The sequence below is a fragment of the Condylostylus longicornis genome, unplaced genomic scaffold, assembly GCF_029603195.1.
Source record: "Condylostylus longicornis isolate FDR11 unplaced genomic scaffold, ASM2960319v2 ptg000082l, whole genome shotgun sequence".
Taxonomy (NCBI): Eukaryota; Metazoa; Arthropoda; class Insecta; order Diptera; family Dolichopodidae; genus Condylostylus; species Condylostylus longicornis.
Genome location: NW_026578050.1, coordinates 437,288 through 450,409, shown reverse-complemented (window position 1 = coordinate 450,409; position 13,122 = coordinate 437,288). Strand labels below are relative to the sequence as shown.

General features: G+C 32.8%; 1 protein-coding gene across 1 annotated transcript; it reads left to right on the top strand.

Annotated features, from left to right (window-relative positions):
• Positions 1 to 370: 370 nt before the first annotated feature.
• On the top strand, positions 371 to 1,126 carry LOC129613324 (uncharacterized protein F54H12.2-like). Its single transcript, XM_055527319.1, has one exon. It carries the CDS (start codon positions 371 to 373, stop codon positions 1,124 to 1,126), a length of 756 nt encoding a protein of 251 aa, XP_055383294.1.
• The last annotated feature ends 11,996 nt before the right edge of the window (positions 1,127 to 13,122 follow it).

Sequence of the window (13,122 nt, the reverse complement as noted above, 5' to 3'; positions counted from 1 at the left end):
GTCAGCTGTTGGTGCATATACCTGAATTAAATTGATGTTAACAGGTCTTGCATTGATTTTGAGTAGCATCGCTCTGTCAGACTTAGGAATAAATAGTGAAACACATTTCGCGGCGGTACCTCTTACAATTATACCCACTCCATTCCTATGGTTTTTATTCTGATTACCAGAATAGTAAATTGTTGCATCACCCTTTCGGAACTCTCCAGCACTTGGCCACCACGTTTCACTAATACCGAGTACATCGATGTTCAGCCTCATCATTTCTAACATTGCATTATCAATCTTACCAGCCTCATACAAGCTTTGAACATTCCATGTTCCGATGTTTAATTTTTTAGTTTTACCTCCGGGGATTCTTGATTTCTGTATGAAATCAGAACTAGATTTATTTACAAGTCCACCAATACAAGCAAGCATTCTAAAATCTGAAGAGGTTTCATACAATCCTATTGCTTCTCTGGATAGTCCCTCAACAATAAAATTCGTTTCATTAGGTCATGGTGACACATACAGGGATTTGTCTTCAACATATCTAAAACTGAAAGTTCAATTCTTAAAAAAAGATGGATCACCGCGGCATGATGATAAGGGTACAGATGGAAAAATCCTTCAACAACCCAGTGTAGTGAATAATCTATTACATTCTATAATTAAGCAGTGCAATGTACAACTCAATGGTAAAAATATCACTCCGTCAGATGGAAATTACCATTATAGAGCTTATATTGAATCATTGTTAAATTATGGAACTGATGCTGCAACAACTCATTTGGAATGCGCTGGATGGATTTTAGATAAACCGAATATAGCTAGATCTGACAATAATGGTTCAAAGGAACGTCAAAAACTACATCATAACAGTAATATTGTTGAACTCATGGGAAAACTCCGTGTCGATATGTTTAATCAACCTACGCTTCTAATAAACAATGTTGATATTCGAATTCTATTCACATTAGAAAAACCAGATTTTTTCTTAATTGCGGACGACTCGGAGGAATCGCAACTAAAAATTGTAGAAGCCAATTTATTTATGAGACATGTAACTATAAATCCTAGCGTATTACTAGCCCATAATGCAGTTTTGAAAAAGCAAATGCTAAATATCATTATAAAAGAGTAGAAGTCAAAAATTTCACAATTCCAAGCAACAGCTCATCGATTTCACTAGACAATGTTTTCATTGGTCATTTACCAAACACAATTATCTTTTGCATGACCGAAACGATCAAAAAATCCATACAATTTTAAGCATTTTGATATTTCACAATTCATGCTTAATGTTAATGGTGTTCAAGTACCAAATGCAGCAATAGAAACAAGTTTTTCTGACGATAATAACTGCAGCACAAGAGCTTACCATTATTCTCTGGAACAGGAATTTATCATAACGACAGAGGTCATCAAATAACGAAATCTATATTTACAAATGGTTTCTTTTTATTGGTTTTTGATTTAACCCCAGATGCATCAGGTAATGAAGTATGTCAAGGTTTACTTAATCAAGGAACTGTACGAATTGAGGCAAGATTGTCGAAACCAACTTCATCAACACTTACAGCTCTAGTTTATGGGGAATTTGATGCGAACGTACAAATAGATAAAAATCGGAACGTGTATACAAATCTATAAAAAGCTCAACATTTACTTATTATGAAACAATCAAGTATTATACTCTCCATAGCAAACACGTCTAAACAAGCTTATGCACTCATTGATTCAACATTTTGTTCCGATGATAAAGACTTTGTCTTTGTTAAAAATGTTACGCTAGTAGGATTAAAAGAAAATTGTAAAGTATTCGCTAAAGAAATACAATACAAATTTCCCACAAAAGCCCTTAAAAAAAGTGCTACTGAAGGCTATAAATTTGGAAACATATATAATAACCAAGCAGATAAGGAACTTGCCGCATTAATGGAAAAATTTGATATTATTTTAACGACTGGCCGTATTAACAAGGATTTTCTAAAACACTATTTAAAAGAAAACACAAAAATTTATGATTTTGCTTCTTTTGGAGAAGACAACTAAATAACTCTTATGGATACTCTTCAAATTAAAAATGAATTGTCATGCAATCAGCAAACAAAAAAGTTTTTTAAAATAGTTTTTCCTTTTGATAAGCTTCCTAAACATGTTCAAAAACCCGCAATTATAGTAGTAAATACAGATGTTCATACTAAGCCAGGTAAACATTGGGTATGTATCTTTATACCCACAAATGGTTTTGTCGAGTATTTTGATTCGTATGGTCAAGCGCCTTCCTATAAAGAACTACAACATTTTCTAAGAAGAATTTCAAAGAATTCATATACTGTCTGGAATTACAAAAGATTACAAGGCGACTTTTCAGAAGTTTGTGGACAATATTGCTGCGTATATTTGTGGTACAGATGTAAAGGTCATAGCATGTCAACGTTTTTAGATATATTCAATAGCAACAATCTCAACTTTAATGACAAAACGGTTGTGAAATTGTTTTCAAAAATTTTCAGACGTCAAAGACAAACAAAGAACTATTTACAAATATGCCAGAAACCGATTTCACAACAGCACTAAAGTCTTACGTCAAGAGTATAAATACAAAGCTCTGTGCTTGGAAATAATTATTCAGTTTTAGCGCTTCTGATTCTACAATGCCGTTAAAAATGTCAACAAAAAAAGAAAAGAAAATATTACCGGAAAAAGAAAATTTGTTACTTTCTTACATATATTTTCTAAACACGAAACAAACATGTAAGATAGTTATTGGATTCGACTGCGACACTTTCCAGTCAAAAATAATATTTCATCGAAATGGCAAAAGGTCTGTCCATGTTCTCTATGATGATTGGCACTCATTTTACAAAAAAGCCAAAATGTTGGAATCTGCACGGATCACTAACGAAAATCAGCAACAAAGTGAACCTTTTTGCAACATTTTGGAATTCAATCAACAAGATAAAATTACTTTTGACAAGAAGAGTATTGGAAATTGAACGAAATGTTGGATTTCATACAAGCTGTAATGTCATACAATAACAATGCTAGTGATACTGTTGCAGAATACATTCATAAATACTTTACAAAATGTAAAGAAAAAGGAGTTATTAAACTATCACAGGAAGATTTTTACATACCAAAGCAGTTTTCATCTTATCAATGTAATTATAGCAGACTATTCTATGAGGTGCCAATCTTTATGGCAGAACAAATATTTTGTAACTTATATATTTTGGATTTATGTAATGATTCCAAAACATGTAATATTAATATAATACCAAAATAAAAAAACATTTTTTTAAATCTAATTACATTTGTTTTTATTAAATACATTAAGATATTTATGCAATTTTTACAGCACAACGTTTTTTATGAGTGTCAGATTTCAAATGAATTACACAGAATGATTCATAATTTTTTAATTTATCTAAAGGTGGTATTTCATCATCCAAATTAATAACCTGGGGTCGCAAATATTTTTCCAAAATCGTTTTCTTTCGAAAAACTTCCCATGATTGTAGAAATTTCACTGTAATTAATATTACCGTCACCCCAATTCAAACCGTTGACATGTCTTAGGTTGTATGCGTTTTGCCCCCTTGCTGCTGAATCTAGTTTTTCCTGACGATACGGAGGTTTAAAGTGGTATAATTTTGAGATAATTGAGTTGGTATCAACCGTTGCCATTTCTTTAAGGTAAAGTTCATTATTACTTTCGACTACAAATTGTAGATCTGCTATTAATACATTTTGTGCCATGTTTCTTCGGTACATGTAAAAATAAAAATGAAATTTTATTATTTTAAACTCACGAATTTATATACAAAATTTTTATGTGTACCTACCTTTTTTATATAAAAATCTTCCCCATTAGGTTCTATTTGAAGCGTGTCCATTATTGCGTAGATACACTAGAGGCAGACTTTGCTTTTGTTCTTTTTCGAACAAAATATCATCGTCAAAAACATAATCTTTTTCCTCATCTGAAGGTACTATACTCCAATATTCAATAGGATCATATTCGAAAAGTTCCTCTTGAGGAGATAAATTAGCCTGTACATCAACATTTTTCTTTTCAACTAGATCTGTTTGATCAACACTTGTGCTTTTTCGCTCGGGCTTTGGACATGTTTGTGTACTTTTAGATTCTAACATGCTATATTGCTTGTTAATCGATTCAACAGGTTTTCTTTGCATACCTTTTCGTTTTTTCATACTAAATTTCATCAAGTTTTGACGATATAAATACCATTTTTGATTACCATTTAATTTTTTGTTAAATAAAATTGCTTTTGTATTTCTATCAATATCCGAGAGCTCATTATCGTTTATGATATTTTCTTTTAGCTTATTGTATAAGTCTGGTTGAATAACAATCATGCGTTGTAATGTGTTGTTCATTTTGTATATTTCGAAACAAGTTTTCCCAGTAAGCCCGACAAAACTGTACCGATTAACATTGGTAAGAAACCCCCTTTTTGTATGATAAGTTTACGCTTAGCGTTTATAGATTTTTTTGGGCAAGCTAAATACCGAAGTTGATTTTTATATTTTCTTATTCGTGATAATTTATTTTTGGAAAGTTTAGTATTTCCATTAAGAATGTTCAATGAAATTTCACACAAAGTTTTAATCACATCAGAGTCACAATTTCTTATTAAAATATTTCGAAGTTTTGTTTTAGACTTTTTTAGTGTATGCAGTATATGCTGGTTTGATATCAAACGTTTCATATTTCTCACATAACGTTTTATTTTTTAACTGATCTAGTGTGCAAAAACACACACAACTTTTTGTTTTATTATCAAAAATATCAGTTCTGAATCGAAATAAATCGTTTATACCTTGCGTCAGGTCTAAGGTAATATAGCTATGTGGCTCTGATGTTGTCTCATTATATACTTTTTGAAATTCTTTGATGTTTTCTGGTACTATTTGTCGTGCCAAAGGTAAAATTTGCAATTTATCTCGTGGATTTTTAAATAACACCAAGTATTTTGCATTTAACGATATATCTCTACAGAATTTTCCCTGATGAAAAACATTTTGCGATACCAGCATAATTGATAAGTTGCGATGATGAGATCCTTTAGTAAAAAGTTCACAAACTTTCATAGTGTAGGCATCAATCATTAAATCATCCAAAATAAGTAATGTTGGGATATTGTTATCGTTATTTAAATTTTCAGGAATTTCATTAAAATACTCAATTTGCGTGAAATTTAAGTTTTTTGGCAATGCGTTATTTTCTGGATTACACCACATAATATGTTCTATTTCAGGCTGAATTAAATTCTTCATTTGATTGATTAAATTGCAAATAAATGTTGTTTTTCCTGAGCCAGATGGCCCAGCAATTATCATTGTAAACGGATGATGGAACTGAATCATCATTTAAACATAAACTTTTTGCAACTCTTGATAATAAAATCTTCCGTTTATTTCTTTACCCTTCAAATCGTGCAATACAAATAATGGATGAGGCTCTCTATTTATAACTTTATCTACTATAAAAATTTCCTTTGTCCATTTTTCTGCATATCCGTGCTCAAAAGTTGCTTTTTTCTACGTACGCGCACCAAATCTCCAACGAAAATATCAACGAATAGTTTAGGGTCTTTTTTACAACGTTTTTTAAAATTTTTATAAATTTCTGTAGTGTGTTTTGGTTGAACTTCTGCAGGACGAAATTTTGTAGTACTGTGTACAGAAACATTGTAACTTTTAACCAGTTGTGGTAAAATATCAATGTATATTTTACTTGAACTTTCCGTGAAGAACTTAAACATCTTTTCTTTTAGCGTTCGATTGAATCTTTCAATTACTGCAGCTTTATTTGTTGATGCAATTGTTGGAAATCTTTGATTAATATTATTATGTTTTAAAAAACTTTTAAAGTTTATATTTTTAAATTCTCTACCCTCATCTGATTGAACCGTTTCTGGTTTTCTTTGACTTCCTGATATAATTTTACTAAAAGCTTTTGTAACTTCAGTTCCTGTTTTCCGTTTTAAAGGCACTACCCAAGCAAACCTGGAAAAACTTGGAAAACACATCAATTACTGTTAACAAAAACGTGTAACCATCATTATACTTTTTAAACATTCTTAAATCACATAAATCTATTTCCCACAACTGATAAATTTTTTGCACTAGGTAATGATTTCTAGGAAACTTTGTTTTAACTGGATAATGCAAGGTATATGTTGGCTGACTTCTTAACCAAGCTTGAATTTTTTTCTGAGATATTTTTTCATTTTTTAAAGCTTTGTGAAGTTTATTAATTGAACCATAAAGATTTTCTTTATTTTTATCATAATATATATTATATATTTTGGAATTAACATTACTCACATTAAAAAATCAACTTTTAGGTTTCAATGCTTTATATAAAAAAGAACTTGTGTCATAAAATTAACTTCTTATATAGGTACGGTATTTTAGTTCAAACAATTTTCAAAGTTTTTGATTTTCATAATCTTGTATTAAATTTTAAAACAAACATAATGCATGCAGATATTATCATCTTTTTTTTATAAACATTAACGGCTAACGTTATCGACTACCTCTTACCGCCTGCAAAATAAAAAAAAATATCTCTTATATCTTAATGCAAGAATTACATTGGAAAGAAGTTTTTGCTTTAAATATTTTCATAATTTACGTTTTCTTAATATAGGTACACTTTCAGTTTAATTAAAAAAAATCATAACTAATCTAACTTACTTTTAAATACTACATTTTTTATTCAGGTTTTTTTCTGTTCATTTTGTGATTCTTTTTTTACAATTTGATTTTTGTTACAAAAGCTTTCTTGTTTCAGCTTGTTCATCAACAACAACGTGGTTTTGTGCATATTACATTGCGATGCATATTTTTGTTTTTTTTTTTTTAAATTATACATTATCAGCATCGAAACTTTGCTGACATTCAATTGCTCTCTTTTTTTTAATTCTCACTAAATGCATTGCTGATAATTTTTATTTTTTATTTTATCGTTTTTGTTTTTAATAGCTCGAGCTTTTTTTTTGTATATTGGATTGTTCGTAGAAGTGCTACCGGGAAATAGCCTTTCATTCACTCTCGTTATTTTTATATATGAAATTGATAGCAGAAGTACTATTATACTACTATTGTTTTTTAATATCGAAACTTAATTTTCCAAATTTAACACGCATATATGTACATTGGGGTATGCACATATACATTGTAAAATTTAAGTGCACTGTGACCTTTCATATTGATATATTTTTTTTACCTGAAGTGATCATACATTCATTTTTTTTATTTTTTGGTGAATACAGTAAAATCATTTTTTATTTAACGTTCATTTAATTAAAGAATTTTAAATTAAAATTATATTAAATTAAACAAGCGACCATATATTTATTTTTTCATTTTTCGGTGAATACAGTAAAACCATTTTTTATTGAACGCTAATATAATTAATGAATTTTAAATGAAAATAATATTTAAACCAAGTTTTTCTTTCCATTTTAAAATTTTTTTTTTAAATTTATGATTCGAGGATTCATTTATTTATATAAAATTATTTTGATCCTTGAATTCGCAATAGCTATATTTGCATCGATACTATTAAATTTTTTGATTTCAATTTAACTATTTTACGATTTTATACACTTAACGACCTATTAAGTGTATACTGAGCCCTATTAATACAATTCGTTTATTTTTAGAAGTATTTATTTAATATCAAAGTTCAATTGAAAATTCTTCAATTTTTTCTTTTTTAACCTTTTCGTAGTTTAGATTACCGTTCGGAAAATGTTTTTTTCATTTAAACATTTCAGTTTAATGTGATACAAATTTTTCTTTGTTTAAAACAATATTCAAAATCTTCTGTTTCATAAAATTAATTTAAATATGTCGAACGAAGAGAAAATGCCTATCAAACAGACCCATTCTAGTCTAGAATCCTAGTGCTTTGGAGGAAGAAACAAATGCCGACTCAAACCTTTTCAGTCCTGCGACCGAGATAAAACACGAAGTAGACTCTGTGCGCGTTCGTTTACCCCCATTTTGGTCTGCCCACCTGACGACCTGGTTCATTCAGGTGGAAGCGCAATTTTCGGTTTATAGAATAACCAGTAGTGATATCAAATACTGTATATCTATGAAACTGTAAAGGGGGCCCTCATAGAAAAACATTCACTCTCCGAAATTAAAAAATTGGAGTCTCTCCTGGATCGAGAGGATATCACTGATCGTAGGCCATCCGAAGTCTTTAGGTCCATCCGTTTGCTAGCGGGTACCTCATTTAATGAAAATATTATAAGAAATTTGTGGCTTCGTCGTTTACCGCGCAACATTTACATCACCTTACTGGCCGTGTGTGATAAGCCTATGAATGAGCTCACTTCTTTAGCAGATAAAATATATGAGGCTTCTCAATCCGCGTTTTTAAATGCAGTTTCGAGAACGAATAACGCGAATATATGAGCTAGCTCTCCAGTTTCGGGTAAAATCACCGACACTTCATCTAATTTTGAAGATCGTTTGTCGAGGATTTAAGAACTGTTAGCAAAACTCAATACGGGATCAACTTTTCGAAGTCGTTTTAAAGTCGGAATTCCAGTCGAAATATGTCCGCCTCTAGGCAACCCTTGTGTTGGTACCACAAAAAATTCGGGCGTGATGCGCTGAAATGTGTAGGACGATGTAGATTTTCTGCATCCTTTCACAGGGCGAACGCTTCCACAAAAACGAACTCCCCAAACTAAAGCGCCCCGTAATTGTCGCGGCTAATAACGGGAATTACTCTTCACGCCGCTTATTCGTAAGAGACGTTAACAACGACATTTTATTTCTTGTCGACACGTGCGCTGACGTCTCTGTTATACCAAATCGGGGAAACATTGGATGCAAAAATCGGCCTTCGGACTTCTTGCTTTCTGCTGCAAACGGCACTCCTATACAAACTTACAGTACTAAACTACTTCAACTAAACATCGGATTGCGCATACAATTTTCACACGCTTTTATCATCGCGTCAGTAGGTAGACCTATAATAGGAGCTGATTTTTTGGAACGTTTCGGGCTATTGGCGATCTTAAGAACAGGAGATTGGTAGATCCAAGCACAAATATGTCGGTTGAGGTTTCGCAGGCTAAGGTTGACGTTGTTACACCTTTGCATTACGTCGTGGAAAGTGAATTCGGCGAAATTCTTAAATTATCTAACCATTACTCAGGATTCAGATTATTCCGCACCTGTTAAACATTCGATCGTTCATCACATCGTAACCAAGGGACAACTTCCTTTTTCCTCTCTACCTAGACTTGATTCAGTGCGTCATAAAACGGCTAAAACAGAATTCGAATATGTGGTCAGCATTGGGATATGTAGACCTTCTTCGCCATCCGTTTCGTCGCCACTACATATGGTTAGGAAGAAAAATAACGTCGATTGGCGGCCGTGTGGCGATTACCGACGTCTGAACGCTGTCACGGTGCCAGATCGTTGCTATTCCTTACATTCAAAACTTTTCCATGAATTTATTTGGCAAGCGTATCTTTTCAAAAATCGATCTTGTTAGGCCATATCACTTGATCCCTGTTTCCCAAGACGACACGCATAAAACGGCAATAATTACTCCTTTCGGCATGTTCGAATTTATTCGTATGCCTTTCGGACTTCGAAATGCATACTCATACGAAATGATATTAAGACTAACAGTTCTAAGTGCGTTTTCGGTGTTTCAGAATTGGATTTCTTGAGTCACAAGATTTCTAGTGCTGGTATATTTCCCTCACAGGATCATGTAGACGCGATAGTTAACTTTCCGGTACCTAATTCAGTCCGCCAAATACAACGCTTTATAGGTGTGATTAACTATTACCATCGATTCGTACCCGATCTTCCTAAATTACGTTCTCCTATTTACACTAAACTCTCTGAGTTACTTAGGAGGCCATAAACTGCCAAAAACTTTAGTGGGCCTGAAAGTCTCAATGACTTTTCTCTTGCGAAGATCACTCTTTTGGCATACCCACTTTCGAGTGGAACATTTGGTATCGCTACGGATGCTTCTGATATTGCCGTCGGCGCTGTTCTGCAGCAACAGCGTGATGACAACTGGGAACCACTCTCGTTCTTTTCGAGAAAATTCACCCCCGCCGAGCAAAAATACTCAAATTTGATCGTGAGCTACTTGCTATTTATTAGCAAGTATAAAATATTTTCGGTATTTCGTAGAAGGACGTGAACTTTCAATACTTACCAACCACAAACTTTTAGTAACGGCTCTTTTCACCAAAACCGAGCGAAGCCCACGGCAAGTCAGACACTTAGATTATATTTCGCAGTTCACGACTGATAAACGTCACATTTGTGGTAGTGATAACGTTGTCGCTGATGGTTTATCGCGAATAGATAGTTTGGATTTTTCTTCCGGCAAATTCATTGTCGATCTTGGAAAGGTTTCCAAAGCTCAGGAGACTGACGAGGAGTTAAAAACCCTTCTCTCCGACTCGTCAGCGAGTTTCAAACTTCAAAAAATTTCGCTTCCTGGTTTGGACGTGTATTGCAAGGTCTCTACCTCGCAATATCGCCTTTACATTCCAAACCCTTTGCGTCGCAGTATTTTCGAGCACTTACACGGTTTTTCTCACCCGGGAATTCGCGCTTCGCGTAAGCTTGCAACGGATAAGTATTTTTAGCTGACGATGAATGTTTACGTCGCGAAATGGGCTAAGACTTGCCAAAGATGAAAAATTCAACGACACACAAAATCACAATTCGAGAAATTTGGCAATTCATACATCTTAGCAAATGTCGATCGCTGAGGCTGTCGATGGCCTGAGGCTTACGCTATCAGAGACATGACCGCGTCGACACGCGCGCGCAGTTTCGCCGAGAATTATATTCCGCGATTCGGAACCCCATCTAGAATAACCACGGACCAGGGTTCACAATTTGAATCTAAGTTGTTTGCAGAACTAACGAGTTTATTCGGTATTCAAAAGATCCACACGACCCCTTACCATCCTCAGTCGAACGGAATGGTAGAACGATTTCGCCGAAAACTTAAATCATGTACTCGTGGTAACACGGTCCATTGGAGTTCCGAGCTCCCAATCGTGCTTTAAGATTTCGGGCCGCAATCAAAGAAGAGTTAGGATGCTCCCCGGCAGAAATGGTATACGGACAAAATCTTCGTTTACCTGGTGAGATTTTTGTCGACGAAAAACCAGATGTTAACGACTGCGAAACCATCATAACGCGGCTTCACGAAACTATGCGTAATCTAATTCCAGCGGCACCGAGAGAGACGGAACAAAAAGTTTTCATTCTAGAAGATATACATAATTGCCAAAACGTTTTGGTTCGGGTTGATAAAGTAAAAACGGGACTAATACCTCCTTATGACGGACCATTCAAAGTCATTAGAAGATTTAGAAAACATTTTGTGATAGATATTAACGGACGAAATTCTTCTATTTCAATTGACCGTTTGAAGCCTGCATTTAGCATTTTGGCATTAGAATCAAATAGTCACAAGGGTTCACGTCACGTTGAGTTTAAATAATTCTTGGAGATAGATAAATTTTTCTTACCTTTATCAATTTTTTTTACTTGTAATTTTCATATTTCATACTACAATTATTAATTCGAATCATATTAAATTTTTTTATCTCATTTTAAATGCGTTTAGTCTCGGGGAAGGGTGATGTTGAGATCTTTCTCAAAAAAGGTTCTACACCCCTGACTTGATTTTTAAATTGTTGAAAAACACTTTTACACACTTTCTTAAATATTAACATACTCTCTTAAACTTGGCTTAATTTTGTATATTTAAATTACCTACATAATGATTCACTTACACATTAATAATTTAGTTTAATTTCGAAAATTGAAATTAGTTGTGAAATTCATTTTTCTCTCATTATAGTATGTACAAAATGATCTAAAATTATATACTTAGATTCTGTTCTATAAATGGTCACAGTGCAGTTAAGTTGATTAGAAAAAAACATGTGTGGTTTAAAATAAAATAATTATAAGTATTTTAAGTGAATATTAAACTATAATCAATAAGTTAAATGTGATAATAATAATTATAAATGAAGTAATACTTATAAGATAAATTAATAATAAAGAACATTATAATATAAAATAAAATCATTGCGATTTTTAATAAAATAAAAATATAAAATGGTCTTCTTGCCAAAATACTGCAGGAACCCATAGATCTGGCTCGGGAAACCCATTGGATTCTCAAAAGAAAAAGCAAAAAGCGAAGAGCAGATATTTCATCTGAAATAAGTCATGAGACAAGGTGAGCAAAATTGAAAAATCTGTTTAAATAAATGCACTACAATACAGCACTTTTATATACAGCAATGTGGCGGAATATCCAAAAAAAAAAGATGCTAAAAGAAGCCAAAATGAACTTTAGGGTCAACATGGTGAATTATAATCAACTTAAAATTAATGTTGATCAAGAACAAGATTACAGAGAATTAACAAAAAAAATCTGATGTGGTCAGCACATAACCGACCGCAATGTGTATTGTCTGGTTAAGTTGAAAGTGTTACAGAATATTATAAAAATGTCTGTTGAATACTTCTTTCCAATTTTTAGGACAATAGTAAGGTTATAGTTAACATACCTAGAAAAATGTAAATTTGGCTCTTAGTATAGTTTCGCTTTGTGCTACAGTTAGTTTCGGTAACAACCAGAACTTAACTATCAAGTTTCAACAAATTCCATCATTTCGTATATATGACGAAAAATGTAAAATCGGCCCGCAGATCAGTTGTCGAGCTTGATCTTTCCAAAAGCTTTATATGTTCATTGTTTCAATACGAATTAAATTTCAATGAAATCGGTTGATTATTTCTCTATATTTACGCAAAAATGTATATTTGGCCCCTAGTAAACGTCTTGTTGCTGACACCTTCAAAAGTTAGGAGGTTTCGTGGACTGTCGAGCGGAGCTTATTTATAGAATTTTAAGTAAATCGGTTGAGTATTTTCTTCAAAATGGTCAAAAATGTAAAACAGGCCCGTTAAAGAGTGCAGATTCTGAAGCCTGATAATATATCCCAAAAGTTAATCAATCCGTACCACGGTCGAAATAAACATACATATAAAATTTTATTAAAATCGGTT